The sequence below is a fragment of the Leguminivora glycinivorella genome, chromosome 3 (assembly GCF_023078275.1).
Source record: "Leguminivora glycinivorella isolate SPB_JAAS2020 chromosome 3, LegGlyc_1.1, whole genome shotgun sequence".
NCBI classification, from domain to species: domain Eukaryota; kingdom Metazoa; phylum Arthropoda; class Insecta; order Lepidoptera; family Tortricidae; genus Leguminivora; species Leguminivora glycinivorella.
This window is the reverse complement of record NC_062973.1, coordinates 27,687,785-27,700,238: the sequence shown is the minus strand read 5'-3', so window position 1 is coordinate 27,700,238 and position 12,454 is coordinate 27,687,785. Positions and strand designations below refer to the sequence as shown.

Sequence of the window (12,454 nt, the reverse complement as noted above, 5' to 3'; positions counted from 1 at the left end):
AACGTAACTACAATGTATCCGACACAAAAATATTGCATTGAAAGATAGGTTATTATCATTCCCATACAGGGCACTGCTTTCTTTGGTTGAATTCTAAGAAATTTTATTAAATTATGTTAATTTACCTTATGACTCCGCAAAGATTTTCTCATGGTCGCACAATTCGTCCAATTGTGTTATTATCGAGCACTTATACACGTCAAGGTATTTTAATGCAAATTCTACCCACCTTTATAAATTGTACTACAAAAGTCATTCCTCTTTAAACATTGGCGCAGTACCCTATTTATTTTTTTATTTGTTTTGTATAGCATGATATACAAAGTGACTCTAAGGGTTAAATTCAGCGCTTACAAAATGTAATCTAGCTTTTGCATGATTTTCTTAACATGGCATTGCCTAAGTATAAAAGTGTTGGATTAGTCATCTTTTAAATGCATACAAGTCATCTCAGTATTTGGGATTGTAAAGATTACCGGATGAAGTTTATCTCACTAATCCCCTACTTATAAATCGAACATGTCTAAATTAAGAAAGGCATTTTATACCGTTAGGAAACGACATCTCGTCGACACTAATCTCGAATGGTAATCAGAATCGTAATGAGCTGATGAAGCCGTCTGTAAACAATGCTGTCGCTCTCTGATTAGAGCATTTAGAACAATGTGTATAATGTGTAAGGTAATGAAATGAGCTGCCAGTTGGCTGGTTGTTGTTTACACCGTACGATCACGACACGACACTGTATTTGGCACGATATTGTTAGAATTCTCTAACCGTAATATTTTTGACATCTTACCGCTCAAGGCATTTTCGTGAATTTTCTATAAACGTCCATAGTGCGAATATTTTACTTGTAAAAAAAACGTCCTTCGTTTACCGGACGAATACCTAAAACTTTTGGCCATCGGGTCACTGTGGTAAGGGTCGAAAATTCTAAGTATCTGACAATTTCGTTTGCCTCCTATCCCATAAAAAAATAGGAAGTCGAACCATACTGTTCTACCTCAGGTATGGCAGGGGGCGCCACAAGCCACTAAAGGTACGTCGAATGTTTTTCGCTACAACAACCAATCTTACGTCTTGTTATAATGTTACTCAGGTTATTGTTACGCCGTGTTTTATTGCCATTTGTCACGTCATACATACGTATACCTATAAATTGAAATATACAATATCAGTCCATTTCAAATACGATGGCCCGATGGCACTCGAAACTTAACAATAGGGCTCATAATGTTTGCCTTTTGTTATCTAATTAGGCCCACTTCAAATTGGCACGCGTCGGTGCAATCTGCATGCAACTAAAGCGTGATTGAGACATTTTGAGACTTGAAAATAAAAATACATAATATTTGATATTTACAGTATTTTTAATTATAATTGTATGCCTTTTTTATATTAATTGAACAGGTAACATCTAATAATTTAAAACGAAAAATTTTATACAACATGTAACATCTAATAATTTAAAACTAAAATACTAAAATAAAATATCATGTTTAAGGTCATTCGCTTTCTGACGAACTATCTTCCGAACTTGAGCTTTCGCAGGTGTTTATGATGACCGGATACACAGGGTGTGCTAAAAACTCGTTCTCCACTTTGATAACATGCTCACAAGAGTTTTTCCAAATCGTAGGATTCGTCATGTCTACAATAGATCTTACATTTTGAATGACAGAGTCTCCTACTGTTGGTGTAATATTTGTCTTCCGAATTTGTTTTTTTACATAACTCCACATAAGCTCTATTGGGTTCAACACACAATAATAGGGGGGAAGCCTCAAGATCTCATGCCCAGCTTCAGCCGCTATTTTGTCAATGAAGTAGGTCTTTTCAAAAGTATGACTGTCTACAATTTTCATCAGGTTGTTAATAGTTATTTTTTCAGGTACAGCAATATGACGCCTTCTCAAAAACGCTACTATGTCAGCTTTTCTTGTATTTATGTTGGGTATTTTTTCGTCTTGACGGCTATGGTATGATGCATTATCCATTACAATGACGCTGTTGGCAGGGATATTCGGTAAAAGCTGCCCCACGAACCATTTTTCAAATAACTCCGAACACATATCTTCGTGATAATCTGCACTGGAGTTTTTTAAATGTTTGCTTGAAACAAGAAGAGCCCTTGGAATCCAACCATTTTCAGTGCCTGCGTGCAATATAATTAAGCGTTTTCCTCTTGAACATGGAGTATTTGTCGAACAATGTTGAGAATCGTCCCTGTATCCTTTTTTCAGCGTGTCGTGGGTATCAAACCAGGTCTCGTCTAAATATACGATACTTTTTCCAGCAGATCTCTTTAATCGTATAGTGGTTATGAATTCTTCTCTTAATTTTTTAAGTCTTGAAGTTTCCATTATGATTCTTCGTTCGTTTAACTTTCCATATTTAAACCCAAGTTGTCGTAAAAGTCTCCACAGTGTCGTTTCTGAATACGGGAATCCCACTTCGCTTGTTAATAATGATTGATGAATCTCTGTGAGCGTTGGAACTTCATTTTTTCTATAAAATTCGTACACAGTCCTCTTCGCAACCTCCTCTGTAAAATTGTCAATTTTTTTAAAGGAAGCTTTTACTCGTTTTCGTGGAAGATATCTTGGTCCTGATGACTGGGATGAGACAATCCTTTTAACAGTCCTTTCCGGAACACTGGTGAATATTGATGTCTCTTTAATTACACCTTTTTCGCCCATTCGATTCAACAAAGTTTTATGAACACTTTTCACCACGTCTTGAGCGTCCTTGCTTAATAATCTTTTCTTAGATTTCCGCAAACTAACTTCACCTTCCCAAGGACGAAAAAACATAACTATTCATTGACAGAGTATACGTGTATTCACAAAAGAAGTCAGATGACAACTAACATTAAATATTACATATTTACACTAATAAAGACTACTAGGTTAAACGATCAAGATCATTAGGTTGCGAGAAAAACACCACGCCGCCAAAAGGGTCTGGCCAGGTATCTTTTGTTATCACTAATCCTATTGTTAACGCTAATTGACCGTCTCAAGTGCCATCGGGCCATCGTATTTGAAATGGACTTATACACGAAAGAAAAAACGACAAGACCCACTGGTGGCCGAGCCGGGAATCGAACCCGGGTTCTTCAGTTTACGCGGCGGGTTTGTGCCCTAGGTTGCATACGTATACCTATTTAATTTTCGTACTGACCTAATTTTAAATCTCTTCGTGTCGCATCGAGGTCGTGCCGTATAAAACTGTAGCCAACAATACATGCGCTGTGCTAAATGGAAATAATGTTGAAGATAATTAAGTACGGATGCGACTCTCGGGAGCTCTGATGGAAGAATAGGAATACTACTGAGAAATCATAAATATATGAGTATGCATATATTTGTTTTAATGTTATTAAAAGTACATGCAATTTCAATATAATTCTAAAGAACTTTTTCATCATTTTCATTTGCGATAGTAAACATCGCGTAGCATCAGAACTAGCATAAGGAAGTGTAAGAGTTTTGAATGATTCACGTTACTTTCAAGACTCACCCGTGACCATGATGCATGTAACTGCATTGAAATATGTGGAGGTTGAAAAAAAAAGTTTATCACGGTCTTTATCCTGGTCAATTTAAGTTCAATAAAAACTATGAGCAAATATTTGATAAGATTAAAATAATACAGACAGACCTTTTTTCTGCTGCGACATTAATCATGTTAAAACCTTAAGTACCTGCCAATGTTCTTTAATTTATTATTTAAAGGCAGTGCATGATCATAATTACATACTAGTATTACTAGTAGAAGTAAACTGCTACTGCCAAGAATATAATTATTACCAAGTAGTAAAGCAACAACAAAAAAAAAAAAACTAGCAGCTACGAAATACTTGTTTCACAACAGACTAAGTGCGTCAATTACGTCTCGAAACTCTAAAAAAGCCTAATGAATTGTCCTTATGTCAACTGAATAAGATTTATTTTATCTCATGTTAATTCTTTTAACGTTTGTACAGGAAAAGCGATGTCAGGCAAGCATGTTATTACAATTATCTGTAGCATTAATAACCGTGTAAGGTACCAGTCGGGACTGTCGGGAGCGAGTGACTGCGATACGTCTTGGGTTGCCATACATCAGAAATAATCCGAAATATCCGAATACCGCTTGACATGATATAAATTGTTCGTCTTCTCTCCGTAGAGGGAATAAAGCTTTAGAGAACTTGTTGTTCTAGGTCACAATTTTCAGGCCGAATTCCGGATTTTAATAAGCCGAGAATTTTAATAGTTTTTATATGGTAACCCTAAATATGCATGCCTGCATGGTAATGTAATCATTTAAAGATCCCACTTATAACTCAGGACGTGGAGTATTTTTGTAATACATAATTATTTCTATTTTGGTGCCTTCAACTTACATCTCATAATATTATGTTTGTTTTTCGTTTGTAGCAGGGTGCTTAAATATGATGTGGAGTTAGGTTCTAAAGTTAATGAGAAAATACTAAAAAAGTATTATCGAGATGAACTGGCCATTTTGTAGTTTAACAGAAAATCTGAACTTTTAGTTCAAGAATATGTCTCGTGTGTCAGCTTGGAAACTTGCGGACGAGACGTAGCACACTAGTTTGCGAAAAGGACGGCCTTGACTTTATATCGTTTATCACGCGACATGACGCGCGATAGGGCGCACAGATTCGATAAAGTTTAATGGAACTAGTGTGCTACGCCCGCTTTGATTGTTATTGACATGTCGCTCACGCAAGCGCCATCTCTCTGCCGTTAGTCGAGATTGCGATTAGCTCACGTGCGCGGGTTAGGGCCTACGGAAAGGGTTGTAAATTGTAATCAGCATTGAGCCCACGTGTACTGATCGTTGAAGACCTGTTTAGTACTTATGATAAATACTGGAATGTCACTGTTATGTAATAATATATGAAGAAAAGTTACAATATTTTCAGTCGTATTTTGTGGCACAGGATGATGACGCACTGCAAATAATAGTTTTGTTTTATATTATGCACTTTTACTTTTATATATCAGCTACGAAGATGTAGGTATTACTTATTTTAAATCTGCTTGAAACTCAATGTGTCAGGTTAGCAAGCTAAGATTATTCTATGAGTAAATTAAAATCGTTTTATTACTAGTTTAATAAAATGTTTACAGAACCGGAATGATATAGGTACTTGTGTGTAATATGCGTTACTTTTTGCGTAAAAAATACTCCTTTCCTGTTCCTTTGTTGTCCAACAAATTTATGTATCATACATATATTTGTATCATATCATACATTTCAGATTTGCGTCCCAAATACGCCATACACAATCCTGTCACAACAAATCGCTGCACTTTCTACCCCGACCACGTGGGCGGGCATATCTCACCATACTTACAACGCACTTGCATTTACAACTTTCAAACTTTTTGTATAAAGTTCAAAATTGAAGTAATAGCAAACGGTTTGGTGACGACTGTTCCTTTTGTGGAACAATAAGCCTTATATGTCAACGCATAAGGATTAGCTTTTTCTGTTTTGATGGTAACTTTTTTTAAACGCATTTCTGCGTCTGCACATTCATTGCGACTATGAAATTAAAGTTCAAATTTGAATTAACTTATTGTAAAGAAGTGTGGTAAAATGAGATTCCTTAATAGAGCAATGTTTATAGAGCTATAGTTTGTCTTAGCTTTTGTAGCGCATTCCGTTGAAAAATGTAGTTGTCTGTTTGACTTGATGTTAGCAGTTGTTGGTCATAAATTTGTGTAGAAAAATAGTTCGTGAGCTGCTTTGGTAAGCGGGTGTAAATACCTTTGTAGGTGTATTGTATTTTGTCGTGATTGTAGTAAATTGTATTTACGTGTGACACGAAGATTTTGAGAATTTGTTTCGACATTTATTTTGGAAAGGAATTTCGATCATAAATTTTGTTTTGGCGGGGATTTATGTGGTGTTTTTTTTTTCGATCATGGAAACTTGGAAAGTGTAAGATGAAAGCTTTATGAAATACCGTATTTATTTATTAAAGTTTACTTTTTTTTCTTATGTTGCAATACAATACCTAAGCAAGCTGAAAGTTTGCGGGTCGTAATGTGAAGGTATCATTTGCAAAACACGTATAGATGGTTCAATGTTTTTCAAAATTTTCTTTATGTCGTATTTTTCTAATTCCTGCTAATAGAAACTTACCTATTAATTTTTTTTATAATTTTGTACTATTATGTTTTTCCTAACACTATGTCCCCGTTGCACGTTGTTATACTTATTCTGAGTTTTTCATTGTGTTTTGAATAAAACCGCGTAATTGCCGCATAGCATAATGCACTAGAGGGGTGAAAAGTATACTCCGTTGAACAGGCTGTGGTTCAAGACTAAGCGGTTTTGAATAGCGATTCAACAGTATTATTAATACTTAGCGAAATGCATTTGTTCTGTGCTCACTTAGTTTTCCCTCCCACAAAAGAGCGTCCACTGTTGTTCACGAGTCTCTCCAAGTTTCTTTCAAGGTTTTGTCTTTAGGAGTGGGTAAATAAGAATGCATTTTTTATGTCATTTTATCTTATTATACACCCTGTTTTTATTGAATTCCGTTAACTTTAAGGGAAGATTCATTACATCAAATACAATTAATTTCTCTAAGAAACTAGCGTTTTAACTCTTGCGGTTATCGAGTTATTCAAAAAATTAAGATAATTGCTGAACACGTGTGTCACAGCCTTTACCGATTCCTAATGTTATTTGTTTTGACATATGCCGTCAAGCACTTTACACTTACTTGAATATTATTCTGAAGGGTCTCTCACACTAATAAATTCATTTATTATGTCTGAAAATGATGAAAAATATTTTTTTGAGAATTTAACTAAAAGTCATATACAGTATGGTTCCTGATGATGAACCTAACGACGTGTCGAATTTAACGGAAAACAAAAAAAACACGGTGTAAACCATTTCAGAATAGCAAATTGACGATCAATTTGTACTATTTTGTTTCATCACTGGCATATCCTCTTTTTGATTTCGACTGAAGAGATTATAAATAGTATTTTCGGTATCCATAGTTATTTGAAACTTTAGCATGTCCCACTAGAGTGCATGTAGAGATCGCGATCTGTACTTACTAGAGTTGTGTCTAGAGCGCATGAGCTGCAATCACCGGTTTTGTCGCTCTTTGACGATCTTTAACTTAGGCGATTCATATTACAAATTTCTGCTTTCGGCGTTTTCAACTACTGTCCAGACTGTCCTGTTACTATACTGCACTGTTTTCTCACCTCATTGACAACTTAGATGTCAAACATTTAAAAAAACCTCCTGTGTAATTCCGCCGTCAGTGTGGCTCCATCTCGTTGCATTAAAGCACTCAAACGCGCTGTTCCGAAACTACTCGATGCGACTCGAATCGCTGCGTTGAGTGCGTTCGCCATTTACCAACATTTTAATGCTCGACTTGTAATGATTGTTCTGTAAAGCGGTCATTAGTTTGAGAAAACAATGGAAAATGCACAAAAACAAAATTATACTAAAATGCCTAGTTGCTAGTTGCATAACAAAAGATGCAATAAATCAAATTTTCTATAGGATATTATATTAATCGACTCCTTTCACTCCTACATTATTTAAAAGGTTCGCCGGTTTTATTTTTACTTACTAACTCACTATGCCAAACGAGAAATAAAATGTAATATCCCAGTACAATATCCCAGATAACCCTAAATGCAAAAATCTTACCCCCGGATTTTTCGGGATATTTTGGTTATTGTCACTTACCCACTAGAAAAATCCAAAAAAAAGAATCGGTGTTATAACACCTGGTAGGGTTAACTGGGTTAAAACCAACTAGCTTTTGCCCGCGGCTTCGCTCGCGTTAAATTTGAAAATTGCGGAATGCTCCATACAAACTTCCACCCCCCATTTTAGGGAAGTGAGAGGTTAGAAAGCGACAAAAGGCAGCCCATGTCACTCTCCATCCCTTCAACTATCTCCACGTAAAAAATCACTTCAATTCTTCGCCCCGTTTTGCCGTTAAAAACGAATTACGCCGTGTCTTGCGTGGGCGACGGTCGCGCGGCCGTCGCGCGGCTGTCGCCGTCGCCTCTTATACTTCCATATCGATAAGGTTTGTTTTAGTATGCGTCGCATCGCCGTCGCGCGACCGTCGCCCACGCAAGCCACATACTTTCCCATTTATAATATTAAGTATGTATCTTATAAATATACCTATTACCATTGGGCAATGGGACTTTGAGTAGACCTAGCAGAATAGTAGGTATACCTCTATTATACTCGTATGGATCATGATCCAGCTCGGCATCTAAAGTTGATGTTCGGATATATTATCAACTGTCGTTGCATTATTACTGGCAGTTTACTTGTTAATCAATGATATATGCCGCCGCATGACTGCTGCGATTATCTATTAGTTTACTCCGTCATTTATTCTTTAAAATATATCAAACCAAAAATGTAGAATCTGAAACTGTTATTTAATTTTACTATCATAGTCTGATTGATTGTTTGTGTGTTTGTCTGCAGGCAGAAGAACTGAATTCGCTGGTGGGAGATGCGTTCCGAATGGCGTTCGCGTCGCAGCTTCAGCCCTCCGCGCCGCTTTGGGTAAGTTTATATAACTTTATCAATCAAATTATACACAATATTTACTTACTTACTGCGCTGGCTCAGCGACCCGAAATGGAGCTTCGCCTCCGTCATTCGCTCCTATCCTGTGCGATCTGATGCCACTCGGTCACTTTAAGGGTACACAGGTTGTCATCATCCTCCTTGCGTTATCCCGGCATTTGCCACGGCTCATGGGAGCCTGGGGTCCGCTTTGACAACTAATCCCAAGATTTGGCGTAGGAACTAGTTTTACGAAAGCGACTGCCTTCTGACCTTCCAACCCGAAGGGTAACTAGACCTTATTGGAATTAGTCCGATTTCCTCACGATGTTTTCCTTCACCGAAAAGCGACTGGCTAATATCAATTAATGACATTTCGTACATAAGTCCCGAAAAACTCATTGGTGCCAGCCGGGGTTCGAACCCGCGACCTCCGGAACGAAAGTCGCACGCACTTACCGCTAGGCTACCAGCGCTTCTACAAGGGGACACAGGTTGTATACAATATTTAACGGGCTATAAATCTATTTCAAGAAAAAGCAAATGTTTCAGCCAGCCGTTGTGAAGGTCACCAGTTCTAGAAATGTTAAAGAGGTATAAAAGCTGAATTCATATGTCAATACTCAATAGCACCTCCAAGTATTATGGATATATTGAATGATTACATACAAGCACAAAGATCTGATCCTGACATATAGTTTGTAGATAGTGTTGTCTTGCCTACGAAGTCTGAGGACCCGGGTGCAAGTCTCGCTTGTTGTTGCTTGTCTCAAATTTCGTTCTTGGGTTACAGTTAACTGTAACTATTTGCTTTGTTTAAATGGGTATAGGTAATAGGTATTTATCTAAATACTCTAACATGCTACAATGTGTACAATCCTCGACGACTATTAAACAACACAACATTGACAAAAAAGCTTTAACACTTGTAGTAAGAATGGCTCACAAGACACAATGTAATTTTACAGATTAGAATTGTTTTACTTAAATCAGAAGGTCGCTAATCCAACGAAAACTTCTGTTAGGTTTGTTCGGAGTTAAAACTATAACTCAATGTTCCACAAAACAAACAACCGTAAGCCGTTATTATTTTAATCGGCCCAAGAGCCTACTTGAAGGCGACTCGAGCAGTTAAGGTATCGTTTGAATTCAGACTACAGCAAAGCAACTATCGCTAAATTTGACAATACATGTTAAACACATTCTTGTCAATACCCTAATGGTAGCATTGCTGTGCAGTCATCAATGACGTGCATTGTGCAACACCACTTAAAGTATTTTTGATAGAATTTTCAACACTTTCAATCTATTAGTTTTCAGAAATGTAGTCGTAAGAACTTTTGCTACAATATCGCAGCGCGACAGTACTGCCGGTGCCGCCAGTATTGCTGCCGCAAATGTCGCAGCTCGGATCTTAGCCATTTGTGACATCATGGGCATCGTGGCCATAGCCGCGCCGTGCAGTCTGAATTCGAATGGAACCTTTACTTGCTCCTGTGTCGTAATAATACGTTGTTACTCTGCTATTAAGCAACGATTGGATAATGTTAGATTGTAAAGTGTGAGGTTTAGTTCTGATTTACTGCGGGATAATTTTGGTGCAGGTTTGATTTATATGGTTAACGAATTTAGAGCTGTACACGCAAATGTGCCATAAACGAAGCATTAATAGTAGCGTCGGAAAAAAGTAAAAATGTGTTAAATAAAGATTAAGGTTAAAACATGGTTCTATTTTCGCATTGATATTGTCTTTGATGTTTTCCATTTATTGTTTTAAAACACCAGAAAAACATCGTCTAAACATCAGAATAAGCTAATATTGGAATACTTGTACTAAGTCTCGCCTTTTGGACTCTACTTAAGTGACTAACGGTAGCTATTTACTGAAAACACAATTCACAATAAGGCGTCAAAATTGTTCATTAATAATCGGCGGTAAACGACCTAAAAAGGCTATAATCTAAACAATAACCAACACAAGCCAGCAATAACTCATCATACATTGATTACCGGCCCACATCGGCAGCCAATGATCTAAATCACTTACGGCGTTGATTAATACCCTGGCGCCGCCGTTAAGTTAATACCAGTCTTTTTCTACGAACACCGGCAATTTGGGATTTGGGAGCTTATCAACTGTATTAGGGGTACTTTGAACCTTTGAATAACTTTATTACATATTTACTTTTAAAAGTATTAGTAAAAGGTAAATATGGGTAAGTGTGTCTTAAGGAGAAGTGTGTCTTTACATTTTGCATATTAAAACAATGATCATTGTTTATTGAGCGTTCAATACGTTAACCAATAATCGTCAGTAGCAAGTAGTAACTACGAATTCACAAAACCACCTGTAACAATGAGTAAAAAAGCCAAATGTGCCCTATACACTTTCCCCCTATAACACACTTACCCGTATTGACCTTAATAGTTGCAGTATTTTAAAATCAAAAAGTTCTTGCACTTTTTCATTGCTCTTATTTATACTCGTACTAGCTTTTAGCTTTTAGCGGCTTCGCTCGCGTTAGAAAGAGACAAAAAGTAGCCTATGTCACTCTCCATCCATGCAACTATCTCCGTCTAAAAAATCACGTCATTTCGTCGCTCCGTTTTGCCGTGAAAGACGGACAAACAAACAGACACACACACTTTCCCATTTATAATATTAGTAAGGATTTACATACTTAAAAGCCATAAAACTTATTTCTCAACACAATTTTTAATGACATGGTCAGTCAACATGCTTTGTTACTTAAAAAAAAAACGCAAACTTTACATAACACGAGTATATAATCTAAATTATAAAATGAAAATTATTCATCGATGGCTTACTCATTGCCGCTACCTTTCATAGGTAGATCCTAACCCTTCCACTTTCGTTTCTGTTTTTCAAACAATCAGACATGGGTATAATGTAAATGATTTATTATATAGTGTTACTGATCATATGATTCACGTGTTAGCTAATTTGTATAAAAAAATACTTTTGAATGATGAATGCTTAGAGATGGTAGATACAACACTGTTTCTTGGTTTAACATTGGACAAAAATCTACAATGGAGTCCTCATATAAAGAAACTAGCAAGCAAATTAAGTTCAGCCGCATACGCCGTTAGGAGAATCAGGCAACTGACTAATGTTGAGACAGCTCGCCTAGTGTATCATAGTTATTTTCACAGTGTAATGTCATACGGTATTCTGGTTTGGGGCAAAGCAGCTGACATACAGACTATCTTTGTATTACAAAAGAGAGCCATTCGTTCTATTTACAACTTAGGAACACGTGAATCAGTAAGAGAACTCTTCAAAGAAATTAATATCTTAACTGTAGCTTCCCAATACATTTATGATAGTATAATTTATGTTGTTAAGAATTTAGACTGTTTCACTAAGAATTCTGATATCCATAATTATAACACTAGAAACAAAAATAAGCTTGCCATAAAGAAGTTTCGTGTCCGTAAAGTACAGAAGTCATTTGTTGGGCAATGCATTCATTTTTATAATAAGTTACCTGACACTGCTTTGAGATTACCCCTCCCAGCTCTTAAGAACTACTTAAAAAAATCATTGATGTTAAAGGCTTATTACAGAGTCGAGGACTATTTGACAGACAAACATGCATGGCCCGAACCAGAAACTACAAAAAACGAATAGCAATTAAAATAATTGTATTATGTATAGAGGACACAGTTCAGATAAGAAAGCACATCAAATATTTTATATTTTATGTTGTGTAGGTAAATTACATATTTAATGATATTGAGATTCATATTATCTTTTTCTTCTATGACAATTTGATATGTTTTCTCTGAAGAAGAACGACGTATTATTAAGCAATAATATAATTTATTGAAATTG

At 36.4% G+C, this 12,454-nt stretch overlaps 1 protein-coding gene across 3 annotated transcripts in view; it reads left to right on the top strand.

The window, feature by feature from the left end:
• Positions 1-12,454, top strand: part of LOC125224804 (SH2 domain-containing protein 5-like) — a 212,853-nt gene that overhangs the window by 179,176 nt on the left and 21,223 nt on the right. For all 3 annotated transcript variants that reach the window (XM_048128265.1, XM_048128264.1, XM_048128266.1), the window contains one exon: positions 8,512-8,592. In XM_048128265.1, the coding sequence (XP_047984222.1) occupies positions 8,512-8,592 (81 nt within the window). The remainder of the gene's footprint in view (positions 1-8,511; positions 8,593-12,454) is intronic.